Here is a 16277-nt window from a genome sequence, read left to right on the forward strand (position 1 = left end):
AAATTCATCTTAACGTTACAAGATGATCTAACTAAATTCACTAGCGCTTATCCTATAGTTTCGTCGACAAGTGACGAAATAGCTCGAAATCTTGTTCATTTTATGTCTCTTTTCGGATTTCCTAAAACTATTTTAACAGACTTAGGTACGCCCTTTACTTCTGATTAATTTAAACAATTAACTGAAATTTTAAAAGTAAAAGCATTATTTACTACTCCTTATCATCCTCAAACAAATGGCGCACTAGAACGCTCTCATGCAACTTTAAAAGAATATTTAAAATCTTTTGTCAATGAGAATCAAAACGATTGGTATTGCTATTTATTTACTGCTATCTTAGCTTATAATACGACGCCGCATTCTTCTACTAATTTTACGCCACATGAACTATTGTTCGGCTACAAACCTTCTATTCCTAGCTCTTTATACGAGAGTAATAATAATACTACATATAATGAATATATTCGTGCTTTACAATATAGAATGCGCTTTAGTCGCGAAAAAGCAATTCAGAACCTTATTAGTAGTAAAGAAAGGTCAAAACAATATTATGATTCTAATTCTCGCGAAGTCTCTTATAAGACAGGCGATATGGTGTATTTAAAACACCATCATAGATTAAGAAAAGCCTTATCTCCGATATGGAAAGGCCCATATAAAATTGTTAAGGTTCATAATAAACATAATGTGACTCTACAAATAGGTCGCAAAAATGTCAAACATCATACTAATGAAATTAAGCCTGCCAGTTCTTAGCTTTCTATCTCTATGTTATAAAAACATATTTCGTCTCTTTCTTTTCAGAATATTATGCTGTCATGGCTTTTGCCGCAGCGACGCGGAGTCAAATATCATTCCTATATCGCATAGTCCAGGAATTTACTTTGAACCTGTTACTTATGTAAATTTTTATAATGATTATTGGAAAGTTGTTACGCATATCGATTTATTTTCTCTTGAGCCTTATTTAAATAAAATACAAAATCTTTTATCCAATACAATTGATATTTGTAACAAGATTCAATCGCAAGATTTAAATTTTTGTAAAGACATATCTAACCCTATCGAGGTCTTGATTCATAGTAACAGTATTAAATTGCAATCTTTGTCTCATATTATTTCTGATCATAAGACTACTAAAGTCAAACGGTCACTAGAATTTGGTGGCGAAATTTTAAAGTTTTTCTTCGGCACGTTAGATGCTGACGATGCTAGAAAATATGATGCTGCAATTGAGTCTTGTAAGAAAAGCGAATCTGAAATGTTTCATTTAATGCGTGATAATATACACGTTATAAAGTCTACAATTAATAATTTTAATAATACTATTTACAAGCTCAATCAAAATGAAATTAAATTAAATACGCAAATTAATAATATGAATAATATTCTTTCTAAAATTACGGATACAGATAATCTAAAATTCTATACGGTAATATCGATATGGCAAAAGTTGCAAAATAATAAATGGATTTTTGTGCAGTCAAAACCAAATAAATTAACTATTCGTTGTGATGATGAAATTAATGATTTTTCTATCCAGGGTATTGTTAAATTAACAGCTGATTGTGTCGGCTATTCGAAGACTGTGCAATTGTTGCCAACCAATTCTTATTCTTTTATGATTAAATCTCCTTTAGATATAAGTTTTGATATTACCGAGGACGATTGTTGTAAAAAGGACATCTATCTATATCTATACTTATAATAAAATCGTAGAGGTAAAATTTTTGTACATTGAAAATAAACTTGAAAAAACAAGTCAGGGGCATGTTAGAAGAATAATAGAACACATTTTAACTGTTTTTGAAATTTTTGTTTCTATGTCTGTTTGTCTGTTTGTCTGTTTGTACAGGCTAATCTCTGAATCCGCTCGACTGATTTCAGTGAAATTTGGCATGATGATATCTTACATCCCTGGTCAACATCTCAGATACTTTTTTTTAACCGACTTTCAAAAAAGGAGGAGTTAATGTTTACTTTGCTGTTTGTGGTCAGATTTTCAAAATTCTTTTTTTGTTGTAAAGATTGCCCAAATTTGATACCATGTTTACAATAAAATCGGCCAAGTGCGAGTCGGACTTGCGCACGAAGGGTTCCGTACCGTTATACAGAAAAAATAGGCCAAAAGTTGTGTTTTTGTATGGGAGCCCCCCTTAAATTTTAATTATATTCTAATTTTATTATTAATTATTACAGTCCAAATATAATTAAGGATTCTGTGAAAATTTCAAGCGCCTGCCTGTTGTCATTATTGATATCGAGCAAAAAAGGCCAAAAAAATCATGTTTTTGTATGGGAGCACCCCTTAAATATTGATTTTATTTTGTTTTCAGTGTTTGTTGTTATAGCGGAAACAGATATACACAATCTGAAGAAAAATCGGAACTCTAGCTACAACGGTTCTTGAGATACAGCCTGGAGACAGACAGACGGACAGACAACGAAGTCTTAGTAATGGGGTCCCGTTTTTACCTTTTGGGCACGGAACCCTAAAAACGGTGACTTGATAAGTAATGGAATTGAAGAAACTCCTCGAAATTTACAACGACAACCAAAGTGATTACCAATTCTAGCAAAGGTCGATCTTTAAAACTTTTCCTAATATTCGTAAACGTTTTTTTTTTTATAATGAAATAAGGGGGCAAACGAGCAAACGGGTCACCTGATGGAAAGCAACTTCCGTCGCCCATGGACACTCGCAGCATCAGAAGAGCTGCAAGTGCGTTGCCGGCCTTTTAAGAGGGAATAGGGTAATAGGGGAGGGTAGGGAAGGGAAGGGAAGGGAATAGTTGAGGGTAGGGACGGGAATAGGGTAGGGGTTAGGGGATTGGGCCTCCGGTAAACTCACTCACTCGGCGAAACACAGCGCAAGCGCTGTTTCACGCCGGTTTTCTGTGAGAACGTGGTATTTATCCGGTCGAGCCGGCCCATTCGTGCCGAAGCATGGCTCTCCCACGTATAGCCAAACCCTGGATGGATATTGACCACTGCGTATCTCAATTCGTTACCGGCCATGGACATTTTAAAGTCAAACTTTACGGATATAAATTACTAGCATCGGTCGAGCACATAGGTAGAAATGGTAGAATATGTACGACCGAAGGCAGTTTGTTTGAATAAACCTCTCATCATGTTCTCTGGAAGAGTTTTTTCTGCCAAGACGAAAGAACTACAATCATCTACAATGCTAGACAACCTACAGTGTAAATCTGATGTCGCATACGATATCCAAATAAAATAGTCGTAGATGGGTGTTCAATTTTCTAAATCTCGATTTTAATAACATACATTCACGCGGACGAAGTTGCGGGCAACAGCTAGTATTTAATAAAAGTTTACCACAATTATCTCCTATTTCCTTAAGTAAAATAAATTTAGACTCTTTAAAATATGCCTCACATCAAATGGATAATTTACAAATTTAACTTAACAATTTAGAAAAGGCATCTCATTTTATTAAATATGGCCATTATTATTCTACATTTACTTATATTTTAATTGTGTCTCTATTTTTGTATTTTGTGTATAAGATTTTCAGATGTTTTAAAAATAAAAATTCAACGAATGACTCAGGATGTTGCATTCAGATTTTTAATCAATGTAATAATAAGAAAAATAAGACATAAATCTAAAATTTCAAATTCTATTGAGATGACTCAGATTTCATCCTCAGATGAAGAAAGGCAATAAGTTAAATCCTTGCCATTGCAACATCGAATAAATATTTTTGACAAAAGTAAATTTTCTTCTCATAGAAATTTTAATTTTTAATTCAAAATAATTTTGTCTATTTTAACTTTGAAACAAATCATATTTTGTCTCGTTTTATTTTCAATTTCTTTATTTTTGTGAAGTTTACGATTTTTCTATTTTATGAATTTATGATGTTTTACTATGTTGATATTTAAATTATGTTTTTGATAATGTCAACGATGTTTTATTTTTTAGAAATTTACTTTCTATTTGATTTGTGTTTTATATTTCTATGTTCTGTAGACTTCGCACACTTCACGTCTCTATCTTTTTAACTTCGCTTATCTTAAAGAGATAAATCTTCGTCAAAAGGGGGGAGCTGTTACATCCCTAGTTAGTTAGAACATTCCGTTTACTTAAGCATTTCTATATTCTTCGATATTTTTCCGTTTGCGTTGCAGTTTTCGTTTAGTATTCATTCTAGTTCAATTTCTCAGTCAGTTAGATTCTGGAAGCCGGGCAAGTAAGGTGTGGGAAGTCGTAGCTTAAAGTGTAACTAATTTAATTTTGGGTTAATAAATTAGTTTAGGGTGAACTTTTGGTTTTTTTAAAAACTGACACAGAGGGTGCTGCAAAACAGTACGATAGGCAGTTCCAGCCTCCAGCTTATCATAGGCATTTTCTGTGTAGCGGTGCAGCACGAGCGCGGCCCCCGCAAGCCGAAGCCGCACAACTCGCTGGGCTCGCTGCCGCCGCCTCTGCACACGCACAAGCCGCACGCACTCAAGCTCTCACCGCCCTCGCCTTACACATCCCTACCTCAGCCTTTCAACTTTCAGGTAATCACTGTTTAGTCATTAATCGATAATTGAATATGCACTCGTGCTTCGACTCATACTTTTCTCAGTCATTATTCATTGTGAATTTACTTATGATTTTTCAGACGTCTTTCATAGCTCTATTTGGCTCTAAACTTTATTCAACCAAATCGAATACATTAGCACTTTTTATATTACCACTGTCTCTAAAATTTAAAGTTTCCGGGAATCATCATCAACTTCCATGCTTGCTTCTTATCGTCATCCAATATTAGACAGATTATCAACTCGTTTTAACCTACTCGTATCTTCTTGTGCCAGTTCACAATAACCAGTCCAAACGACTCTGCGCCACTGAGCGCGACGTCGTCGGCCGGGTCCAGCGGTGCGGGCGGCGCGGGCGCCGTCAGTCCTCTGCCGCTCATCACGGAGCCCTTCCTGGCGCCGCCGCCCCCAGGGCTTCTGCATATGCTCATGTCCAGTGATAAGTGTCAGGTAATATTATGTTCTCTGTACTAACTATTATAACTAGTCCGAAAGACTCCGCGACGCTAAGCGCCTCGTCGTCCGTCGGGTCTACCGGTGCAGGTGGTGCAGGTGTTATCAGTTCCCTCTGCCGCTCATAACGGGGCCCTTTCTGGGGCCGCTGCAGCAAGTTAGAATTTTTTTTTTTAGAATTTTTTATTTAGAAAAGACACTTAAAAATAACATATACAATAATTTGATGTTCTAGTACTTAAACTAGGCCTAGCCTGTCTCTTAAGTACTAGTTACTTCCAGTGTAACAAACTACTAATATGTTTAATATGTATTAATAATAACTATCGCAACCACTATTTACTGTGGGTAGTAAGAAATATTTATCTACTACGTGGACCGCGGTGCAAGCGCTGGCGATACAGCCGATAAGACCCGATGCGACGCGAAGAGGAGTTCGTAAATACTGGCTACGTCACAAACAAGTTAGTTATGGTTAGACCACTGAAACTGTGGACTTGTGACATACAATCTTAAATTAAAATTTTAATTTATTTTATTATTTTAATTTTACGTAGTTTTCACAGGATAACAATTTTAACTATAGTAATGTTATTATTTTATTTATATCTACTTTTTTAATGAGGTCTTAAGCATTTATGTTAAATAATAGTTGATAGTAATACAAATAATTAAAAGACGGTATTTACATCGAAGTAAGGCTTAAATATAGACTTTAAATACATTATTATTGCATCTCATTACTGTATGAATGATATTGGCAGCATGACATAATATGATATTACTAGCAGACCCGGCGGACGTTGTTTTGCCATATAAGCCATTTCTAGTATCAATATAAAAGTATATAAAAATCTAATCTCACCCTAATGAATGTACATACAAAATTATATTAGAAATCGGTTGATACGTTTTGAAGGGGTTCGCGCACAGAACCGTGACACGAGAATTTTATATAGTATTAGATAAGATATAATATTATGCATAATATGCTGTCATCAGCCACTATAATAATATTATCACATTTATCACGGTCGGTACTAAATATTCTCATTTGATAGGAACCAGTAATTTTTCGATAATTTCATACGTTTGAGTCTTTAGCCACATTGTAATAATATTTTTACATTTGTTCATATTATAGGTAGTGAGATTCAATTTCTGATTTAATTTTTTGTACAGTACAGGAGCTAGGTAACACTGGAATTTATTAATGAAGAATGTTCTAAACTGGGGGGTTTGAATCATCAGGTGTCTTCGGTTTCGTACTGGTTGTTCTGTAATAGTGGGTAATTTCTGGTGGTACTTGAGTATACTTTCTTTAATAAATATTTGCCTTACAGTCAGAAGGTCGCAATTTTTATAAAGATCTAGTGTAGGGGTTGTGTATGGTTTGAAAGTCATTACTTTGAGGAGCGCCCTTTGCGATCTCTCTAACTTTATTAAATGGCTTTTACTAGCTCCTCCCCATACAGTGATACAGTAGCTAATAATGGACTGTGCCAATGCAAAATAAACAGTTTTAAGGAGCTTAAAGTCGGCCACAGACCTCAGGCAACGAAATATGTACATCGTCTTTCGGATTCTATCGGATAGGTTATTAATTTGCTGTTTCCATGTAAGTGTTTGGTCCACTATAATCCCTAGATACTTTACATCTGTGGATTTTTCTATTTTAAGACACTTGCAATGAGTATTTGTAGGCTGATTACAGATGTGAATTTTAATAGTGTAATAGGTTTTTGGTATGAGTCCTAGAGTAATGCCAAAGGTGATAAATTTAGTTTTAGCTATATTTAATGTAAGTTTGTTTTCATTGAGCCATTGGAAAACAATTGAGAGTCCCTTTTCTGTGCGCGCCCTAGTCTCTTCCCAGTCCTTACCATAGAATATGAGAGCCGTATCATCAGCAAAGGTATATGTGTGACTATTATCAATTTTTAGGCTACATAAGTCGTTGATGTAAATTAGGAAGAGGCTAGGTCCGAGTACACTTCCTTGGGGAACTCCGTAGATGACTTCCTGATTTCTACTGTAAAAATCACCAATTTTAACTCTTTGGATTCTATTAGTTAGATAATCTTTAAACAATATCAACGGTAGACCTCTTATACCAACATGTTCCATTTTCGTTAGTAGCCTAGGAATAGAAACCGTGTCAAAAATAGAAACCGTGTCAAAACAGCAAGTGCTGTTGCATATGCTCATGTCCAGTGATAAGTGTCAGGTAATATTATCTGCTTTATACTTTATAGCCAGACTAAATGAGGCCGCACTATTATATAGTCTGTCAAGAAAGTGAAGAAATTAAAAAGTGGCAACATCGTAGGGATGACATAACGATGTTCACTTTTTAATTTCTTCACTTTCTTGACGGACTATATAACAAAGTGTCGTCATCATTCCAGAGATAAGAATGTTACTGATGCGACCATTATTCTAAGTATTTTTAAAAGGAAGTTAGTTATAAAATATGATTTCGACTCTAGTTGAAGATTAGTAAAATTACTAATTTGTTAACTAAGTTTATGTTTTGTATCAACGGCGATTTAAATGTTAGTAGGTTTTCGTAGCAGGGCAGCTACACGCTGGTTATTGCATACCAAGATGAGTCCGGTACAGAAGCATTCGTAGAGAATACAATGCTAACTTATAATAATATCTCAGGAGCTAATGTGGAGCGCGAAACAACTGCAGCTACAGGGGGACCCGTCGCTACTGCGGCCCCCGCCGAACGCGTTCGGAGCACCCCTTGCGCCAACATGGGAACTGTTACAGGTTTGTTGAAAACATTTCGAATGTCTTATTTTTATGATCTTTGATTTTAAAATTACCAATTCTTTCTTGGCGTAACAACATATTTTTTTATATATAATTGTAACAAATCTGTTAGAGGAAGAGCACATTTTATAACGTGCTCACAACAGCACAATTTGTTAATGATTTCTTAAGTAACCAAAGTACCAGCTACATAAACTCCTTCATTACATAAAAAACGCGCTCTAACTCTATTGTCATTGGTATCCCTATACAAAGAGAATATAATCACTACGTTTTATCCCTATATACCGCGACTACACGCCTGCCTTTTTGACTTGGCGGGCGGGCTCGCGTCGCGATTGGGCGGCCGAGGGTGACTTATCGCCTACTTGACTTACACCCATCGGCTTACTCCGCCCATCTCGCGACGTGACGCTGACTTCGTTACGCCTACTGCGAAAACGATACAAACTTTGTTCGTTGATTTTAAAGGCTTCATTGTTGAACTTACGTTCTAACTAGCTTAGTCTGTGGTTATGCTAATTTGTTATTAGAATTCATTATAGTGTAGTAATTTGTTGGGATTACTTAAAAGTTATAACAATATTAAACCGCAATTTGTGTGTTTTGTGTAAGCTATCGCAATGGCGGTAGCTAACAGCATTGTGATAGCTTACCTAGGTATATTGCAAAATTTTGCAAATAGCCAGTCTTTCAAAAGTATATTCCACAGCCCACATAAGGTCGCATTTCTATATATATTTCACTTGCAAAGAGGTAGAGCTTGTCTAATTTGAAATGACGCGCGCGAATATTTCACTAAGGTTCACTCGGCGTAACTTGGCGGTAGCGGTCATTGACTCCCTGTCAAAAACTTGTCATTTTCTATACAAAGCGCGATTGACAACATCTGACACCCTATTGTTAATTGTTAGTTTAAATTAAGAATATAAACTACGTATTGCAAAGTACTAGTGCAATATGTAGTTCATGTTCTTAATTTAAACTTCGGATGTTTCCGTATCCTGTCGGCCCACCCTGCTCCGGGGCAGTTCAGATGCCGAAAACGCTATTAATTTTAAATATAAATGAAAAATTTTATATTGTTATTCACAATATAAAATTTTTCATTTATATTTAAAATTGTTATTCACAATATAAAATTTTTCATTTATATTTAAAATTAATAGCGTTTTCGGCATCTGAACTGCCCCGGAGCAGGGTGGGCCGAGGGAGGGGCGCGTCATTTTAAGTTAGACAAGCTCTACCTACATAATATTATGGTTAAACTCGTTCGTGTACGAGTGGAAAGGGCAATACGAATAACGAATATGACAGTGTACGAATTTCTATAATCTATACTTTCGGCGGAAATATAGCAATCCAATAAATAAGTGCATAAACTTACCCAGGAAACCAGCGCCCGGTTACTGTTCATGGCGGTCCGCTGGGTCCGCTGCCTCGCGCCTTTCCAGGCGTTGGCGCCAGGTGACCAGCTGGTGCTGCTGCGGGCCGCGTGGAAGGACTTGTTCCTGCTGCACCTGGCGCAGTGGTCCGCGCCCTGGGACCTGGCGCCGCTGCTGGCGGCCCCCGCGGCCAGGTCCCGCCTGCCGCCCGAACCGCTGGCGGACTTGGAGCTGAATACGTTACAGGTGAGATCTAGTTACGTTGGGATAAAATGGTAGTTCGGGAATAGAGGATATGCTATAAAATAGTATGTTGAAGATGTGAAAATGCGAGCGTTTCATGCGGAGGAAAAAACGAAGGATTTATCATTTTTTTTATTTTGGTAAAAATCGATTTAAAATAGAACTAAAATCTTCACAAAATATTTTTAACTCCGTAGTCCGCAGTCAGTATCCACCATTTCCTATTATTAGAGCTTAGATGCTACTTTTATATTGATTCGTGCTTAGATATCTCCAAATCTTTACTTCATTTCGCATCATATATTACCTACTGCAATGGAAAGATCGTTACTTAAAAACACTGAAAAAAATGTATCCGTTTTCCACAAATGCAAATTTCCCGCTTTCAGGAAATCCTGTGTCGGTTCCGGCAGATTGCGCCCGACGGCAGCGAGTGCGGCTGCATGAAGGCCATCGTCCTTTTTTCGCCTGGTCAGTTCACAGTACACTCAAATATACCTCTTTGCACTCATATTCTGCTAAGTGATTTTAACATTCGAATGGAATCATAAGCGATGATTATGAAAGGTTAACATTTGAATTGTAAAACTTCAGTTGATTGATTGATTAATAAATAGTTATAAATATTAACTTTTAAATTATTGTAAAACCTCAATGATTTGATTGAATATTATGTAACAAAGACAATAAAGTTTGATTACATAATAGGTACAACGCACGTAGCGGTACGCGGCCTACGGCCTACAAGCTACGGCGTAGCTGTAGCGTAGTCGTAGCTTAAGTTTGCTACGTAATTTTTTCCAGTGTCAGATTTTTTTTCAGCTTCGATTAATGGCTGGTTTACACGTATTATGTAGATAAGTATTTAACTAAATTTTAACTAAATTTTAAGTTATTTATTGCATGTATACACAAAATTTAGTAGCAAGTAGTAAGTTAAAATTTAGTTGAGTACTAAACAAGGAAATTAGAATTTTGACTATTTTCTGTAAGGTTGGCAGGCGAGGCTTGTCACTTGACACATTTCCGGCAGGCACTTCAAATTAAGTTAAAATTTAGTTACTACTTATCTACTTAATACGTGTAAACCAGCCCTAATGTATAGATCTTAAAATTTCAGTTAGTACCAAACTTATAAGTTCTTTAATTTTCAATAATACAATGTAATAATTATAAGATCGCACGATCTCCGCGGTGTTTTATACTATTTTTTCACAAGCTAGAAATAATAAGAGCGTATTTTGAACAGATACACCGGGTCTCAGTGAAACCCAGCCAGTGGAGATGCTGCAGGACCAAGCACAGTGCATACTCGCCGACTACGTGCGGACGAGGTACACGCGACAACCTACACGGTACGATTTTTATTATTATTGAGATTTTTATGAAAACATGTTTTGTTTACAAGGCTGCCATTTGTTCCCTGTTTATGAGAGCGTCTTATATTGCTATCTTAAAAAAATACGTGTGGCACTTCGGGGACCGCGGGTGTCGCGGTTAAATAAATAAAACTAATAAAATAAAAAAATAAAACAAAATAAAATAAAATGTCTTTATTTCAGGTATCAAAGACCCATATCATGTAAATATTTCATTAATAGCATCACATAAAAATTCAAAAATCTACAATTAAATTAAGAATAATCTAGTTAATGCATAATAATTATGATGAAATAAATTTAAATTAAATTGATAAATAAAATTCAACTTAGTTTAGCTTTTGCATAGCATTTTTTATCAACTAAGGGTCAATTTATGATAGCGCAGAGTCGAAGCGAAGCGAAGTGAATTCCCAAACACTGAACACAGTAAATTCAACCTTAACTCTAGAGCGTAACGCATACATTACCTAAGCGAGGCCAATCAGCGTTGGTCGGGCGCATCGACGCGAATACGCGCGGATGCGCGCGCCTTTTTCAATTCTCAGAAGTAATACAGTGGTACCATAACGCTTTGGAGTTAAGGTTGAATTTGTTATGTTTAGTTTTAATAATTCGCTTCGATGCGCTTCGACTCTGCGCTAGTATAAATTGACCCTTATGCAATTATAATTCGCATACGTCTAGTCACACGCATACAAACACCGTGCCGAAGTCTGGCAACGCTGCACCGGCCGGCACAGCGGTCGACGGAGTGGGGTGTGTTAGGTTTTTAGGCGCTCAAAGCCCGTGATACAAGCTATGCAAAAGCTTAACAAGTTCATTTGCGACCAAACAATTTTCAAAAACACCATAATCTAATCGATCCGTCCAATGAGCGGTCATCCTAAAATGAATGTGCGACGGTTCATTTTTGGACATTTTTGTCTTTTATTTTGCATCCCTCATAGAGAAAAACGTCTGAACTAAAATTAAACATGAGTATTGATAATGGATTCATGGCACATCGGTTGTGTTACTACTAATACCACAGAATAGATAATAGTACAAGTACAAATACCAGTAAAGATTTTATCAAAGACTTATTATTTAAACTAAGAATTCTTTGGATTTTATCCATACTTACAGGCTTAGCATTACAACATTAGAAACGGGAAAGAATGGTCATAGACATACAGATTTTAGTGACAAAATGGCGGATTACCTTTGTCAATTCTTCCGTAGAAAGAAATCGTTCCTATGGAGACTATAATAAGCCTGCAGCTAAAACATTTCTCCGGTTATTCACGACGTAAATACCATTGGATATTCTAGATTCGGTCGTCTCCTCCTGCTGCTGCCGTCGCTGCGCGCTGTCCGAGCCCGGTCGATTGAGCTGCTGCTGTTCCGCGACACGGTGGGCGACGTGTCTGTGGCGACGCTCCTACACGACATGTACCGCATGCAGCCCGCGCCCGCCGCCTTCCCGTCCGCCACCATCACTGACTGCTCCTCGCCGTAACTTCATCGCTAGTTGCTCTTCAACTTTACAGCTGAGAGCGTAACTTTACAGCTGAGAGCGTAACTTTATTGCTGAGAGCGTAACTTTATTGCTGAGAGCGTAACTTCATTACTGACTGCTCCTCGCCGCGCGGTAACTTCATCGCTAGTTGATTATTACCGTAGCCTCATAACTGGCTGCTCTTCGCTCTAACTTCGTCACTGAGCGCTCTTCTCTGTAATGTTACTGACTGCTTCCTGCCGGAACTGAAATAACAGAGGGCTCTTCACCAAAACCTGTTAGTAGCCTTAACTTCATCGTTGTCTGTTCTTCGTCACTAATTCATCACAGGCTCGCTGTAGCGTTATAACTTAGCGCTCTTTGACTTTATCAGCTCTTCGTTACTTCATCACACACTGTTACTAGCCATAACTTCATCACTAGTGCCTACTTTATACTTACCTACCGTAATTTCATCAATACCTTCTCGTCACAAGAGTTAACATTCACGAATGTTAAAATTTTGATTTGCATGATATTACGTAATGAAAATAGAAATTATGTGCGTTAAAGACACTGCATTGGCACAATATATGGAGTGCAGCAGGGTTCTATTTTAGCCCCTTCTCGATATAATATAAAGTTGAATTTTTCAAGCCTAAGCCCTAAGCAGTGATTTCGCTCCTCATGAGCAATGAGCATACGTTCATAGGACTTTAAAAATAACAATGCGTTTGAATCGGAGTATAGTATCCAGAAACGCAGTTAGTGAAGATTATTATGGTAATGTGGTAACTATAGTGTAAAAATATATTGTAAAGAATAACCTAATAATGCATGACCGTGTATAGTTTATAAATTATATTAATAGTAATTTAAACTTTTAAGTAGACTAGATACCAACTTATTGGTTACAAACACTAGTCACAGAAATCAGATCTAGTCAATATTTTTTCTTTAAAAATTGTAAATTTTTATTACATAAATTATATCATAATAATATAGTAATTAATGTTATCATTACTTATCTTTATGTAAATAAATTAAAATGCAAGATGCTGTAAAATGCTTAAAATATTTATTGCATGATTAAAAGTTGTTTTATTTAATAAATTGTCATGATTTAGAAATTGTTTTCTTGCTCCTTATTTAGGTCTCGTATTTTTTAACTACTGCCTTTTTAACTTGTTAAAAATAAACACTAAACATTTACAGTAATAAAAACAACTTGTAATATAAATTATTTATTTGTGCATTTTTAGTCTGACACATTGACTTTCCCAATAGAATGGATGGCTTCAACATCTGACAGATCCACTGCATCGTCAAGATCTGCTTCAACAACTTGTGTTGGTGGTGCTACTTCCTTTTTCGGGGCTTCTCGGGGGAAGTCTAATTTACTCCAAGCACCGGGCTCACCCTTTTTAAGCTTAATCTCTACTTTTGTAGACAACATTGAAGCACTGCTCTTACTTACATCAATTACCTAAAAAATATAGAAATTAAAATGAATGAATTGATCATTACATAACAGAAATCAATTCAATTATTATTATAACAATTAATCTTACCCCTCTTAATTCTAGATCCAATTCAAAAGCAGCGTTGTCTTCTTCGGTAAAAATTAATTTAGTGTTTAAGCGAATAGGGTTTATTTTAACAAAGCTTGCTGTAGGATTGTACTTCTTAGCGTATACACTTATGATGACATAGTCGGGAGTTTGGTGCCAATCCCAGCGACATTTAACTGTACCAGAAGGTGCACTCTGAAAATAAATAATAACATATTATATTATTTACATCATATACTAAATATTGACTTAGACCCTGTAAAATAAATTTTATCATCATAAAATATAGTACACACCTCTTTCAGCCATTTGTGATTTCCAGTTGTGCAACCCGGTTGACTGAGGAAGGTGTTAAAATCGGTTGTGCGTTTCTGACAGCAGGACCAAAACTTCAGACCCTCGTGGAATACAGGACACCCTGGGTGATATGTGCACATTGAATTGTTACTCTGTGGCCCTTCGTAAGACACATTGCATCCACCGTTCTTGCATGTAGTTCCAATTTCTATGGCTCCACTGGAACAAAAATGTAAAATGTTGCCAATTTAAAAAATGATTAATATATTTTTAATTTCAGGCAATCATTAGACAGTACAGTAATTACCTTTCAGAAGATTTTGCAGTCTGTTGTGCACTCTTGTTGACAATATCTTTAAGTGAATCTGCAATACGTGCTTCTAGGGTTACCAGTGGTGTGTCAAATGGTGGTCTCACAAGCTGAGGTCCCACTATCGGTGCTCTCACTTCTATCACCTCTTTTTTATCCAACTCTTTGTCTAATGCTTTCTTCTCTGGCTCTGGTGGTTTCTTTAAAAATACAAAAATGGTTAAGATTTTTAATTAATACACATACACACATTTAATGCACATTTGATACTGAAAAATATTTTAGTCATTGCAAACTGCAGATTGTGCAGTTTGCAAAGAATAAATTATTTTTGAGTACTTCAATAATAATATTATACAAAGATAGTAGAGTAGTATGATGAATGTGCTGTGATGACACAATCAAATTATGTCTTTAGGTATTATTGTGATCAGGTTGTTTAGAAAAAAATAAATTTCTAAAAAACAAAAGAGATGAAGAACTAATGAAATTCTCTGTTAGGATCCGATTCAGTTTGACAAAGGTCATTGTGAAACTGAATCACACAGCGGACACATAAAAGCAGATGCTGATGAGCAATATAGCAATATTTTAACCCACAAAAAAACTGGAACTGAATATAATTCACATTCATCAAACTTATAAATGCAGTCTTGTACTTTAGATCATACAAAAAAAGACTGCATTCATATCTCAGTAGGTACTTGATTTTTGTGGGTGAACACATTAACCCATCAATCCCCAAGCGGCACCCGGCTGTCGCATAGCAATTGAAAACCTATTGTGTCTGCGATTCCCACGATCGAGGTATTAATACTTATCAGTGTCCATTATTTACTTATTTTTACTTATTCATTCATACATGCATTCATTTGTCCTTTCATTTATTTATATAACATACCACATTTGAGTGCTTTGACTGTGTGCATCCTTTGATATTTAGGAATTCAGTGAAATCAACACTCTTTTTGTTGCAACAAGACCATCCTTTATAGGCATCGTGGAACACAGGTGATCCAGGATGATGACAGCACTCATCTAAAAATAAAATTTCAATCTAAAAAAATTAAATAATAGAAGCGATTCACAAGTTAGTAGCAATATTATAAGGTGTAGTACTAAAATACTAGATAATACCAGAATTTTTGCTAGCAGTTTAGTGTTCTAGAAAAGTCGTTACCTTTGTCGTTATCATTGGGATTAAAAAGCTTTCCACATCCTCGATTGTAACATAGAACAAGATCCTTATTTTCAGGCATTTTTAAGGAATCAATTCTGGAGTAATTAACTGGTTAAATAATTGGTTTTGTTATAAAATGATCACTAGTTGCATCCACGCTCGATTCACAAAATACATTATACAATTGACAATTGACATGATTGACATTCAACATTGACAAACAAAAATATCGAAAGTGACACTGACAATTCTGACAAAAGGCCTAAGTCCTCTCCTCCCCCTGATAGTATAGGAAGTTAAGCATCGCTCCATCACATATATTCCTTAATACTCGATTTACACTCGCGCGCGAGCCACGAGGCAAGCCGCGAGACGCGCCGCGAGCCCTAAGTGTAAACTCGAGCTCACGGCTCGTCTCGCGGCGCGGCTCGCGGCTCGCAGGGCTCGCGTCGGGAGCGATTTCCAAAGTAGCTCGAGGGGGACGCGAGCTTTGTGTTTACAGTCGCGCTTCGACGCGAGTTGCGAGACGCGCCGCGAGCCCAGCCACGACCACGAGGCGCGAGTATAAATCTCATATAAGTGATTCTAAGCATGCACTGCACTGCACGGCCGTGCAGTGCAGTGGCGTGGCGGCCATCT

At 36.6% G+C, this 16277-nt stretch overlaps 2 protein-coding genes across 2 annotated transcripts in view; one reads left to right on the forward strand and one right to left on the reverse strand.

Moving 5' to 3' along the window:
- Positions 1-13168, forward strand: part of LOC121739910 (protein dissatisfaction) — a gene marked incomplete at its 5' end in the record, with an annotated part of 36560 nt that extends 23392 nt beyond the window's left edge. Inside the window, 7 exons of the mRNA XM_042132517.1 lie at positions 4387-4535; positions 4836-5009; positions 7680-7790; positions 9185-9424; positions 9811-9892; positions 10671-10776; positions 12115-13168. Coding sequence (XP_041988451.1) covers positions 4387-4535; positions 4836-5009; positions 7680-7790; positions 9185-9424; positions 9811-9892; positions 10671-10776; positions 12115-12301 — 1049 coding nt within the window. The remainder of the gene's footprint in view (positions 1-4386; positions 4536-4835; positions 5010-7679; positions 7791-9184; positions 9425-9810; positions 9893-10670; positions 10777-12114) is intronic.
- A 346-nt stretch (positions 13169-13514) lies between these two features.
- On the reverse strand, positions 13515-15825 carry LOC121739908 (cysteine and histidine-rich domain-containing protein). The gene is made up of 6 exons (XM_042132515.1): positions 15639-15825; positions 15360-15496; positions 14456-14658; positions 14148-14367; positions 13852-14046; positions 13515-13766 (listed from the first exon to the last, which is right to left on the reverse strand). The coding sequence occupies exons 1-6, from the start codon at positions 15715-15717 to the stop codon at positions 13539-13541; spliced, it is 1062 nt and encodes a 353-aa protein (XP_041988449.1). The 5' UTR covers positions 15718-15825; the 3' UTR covers positions 13515-13538.
- Positions 15826-16277: the final 452 nt, after the last annotated feature.

Source organism: Aricia agestis, chromosome 2, assembly GCF_905147365.1.
Source record: "Aricia agestis chromosome 2, ilAriAges1.1, whole genome shotgun sequence".
NCBI lineage: Eukaryota > Metazoa > Arthropoda > Insecta > Lepidoptera > Lycaenidae > Aricia > Aricia agestis.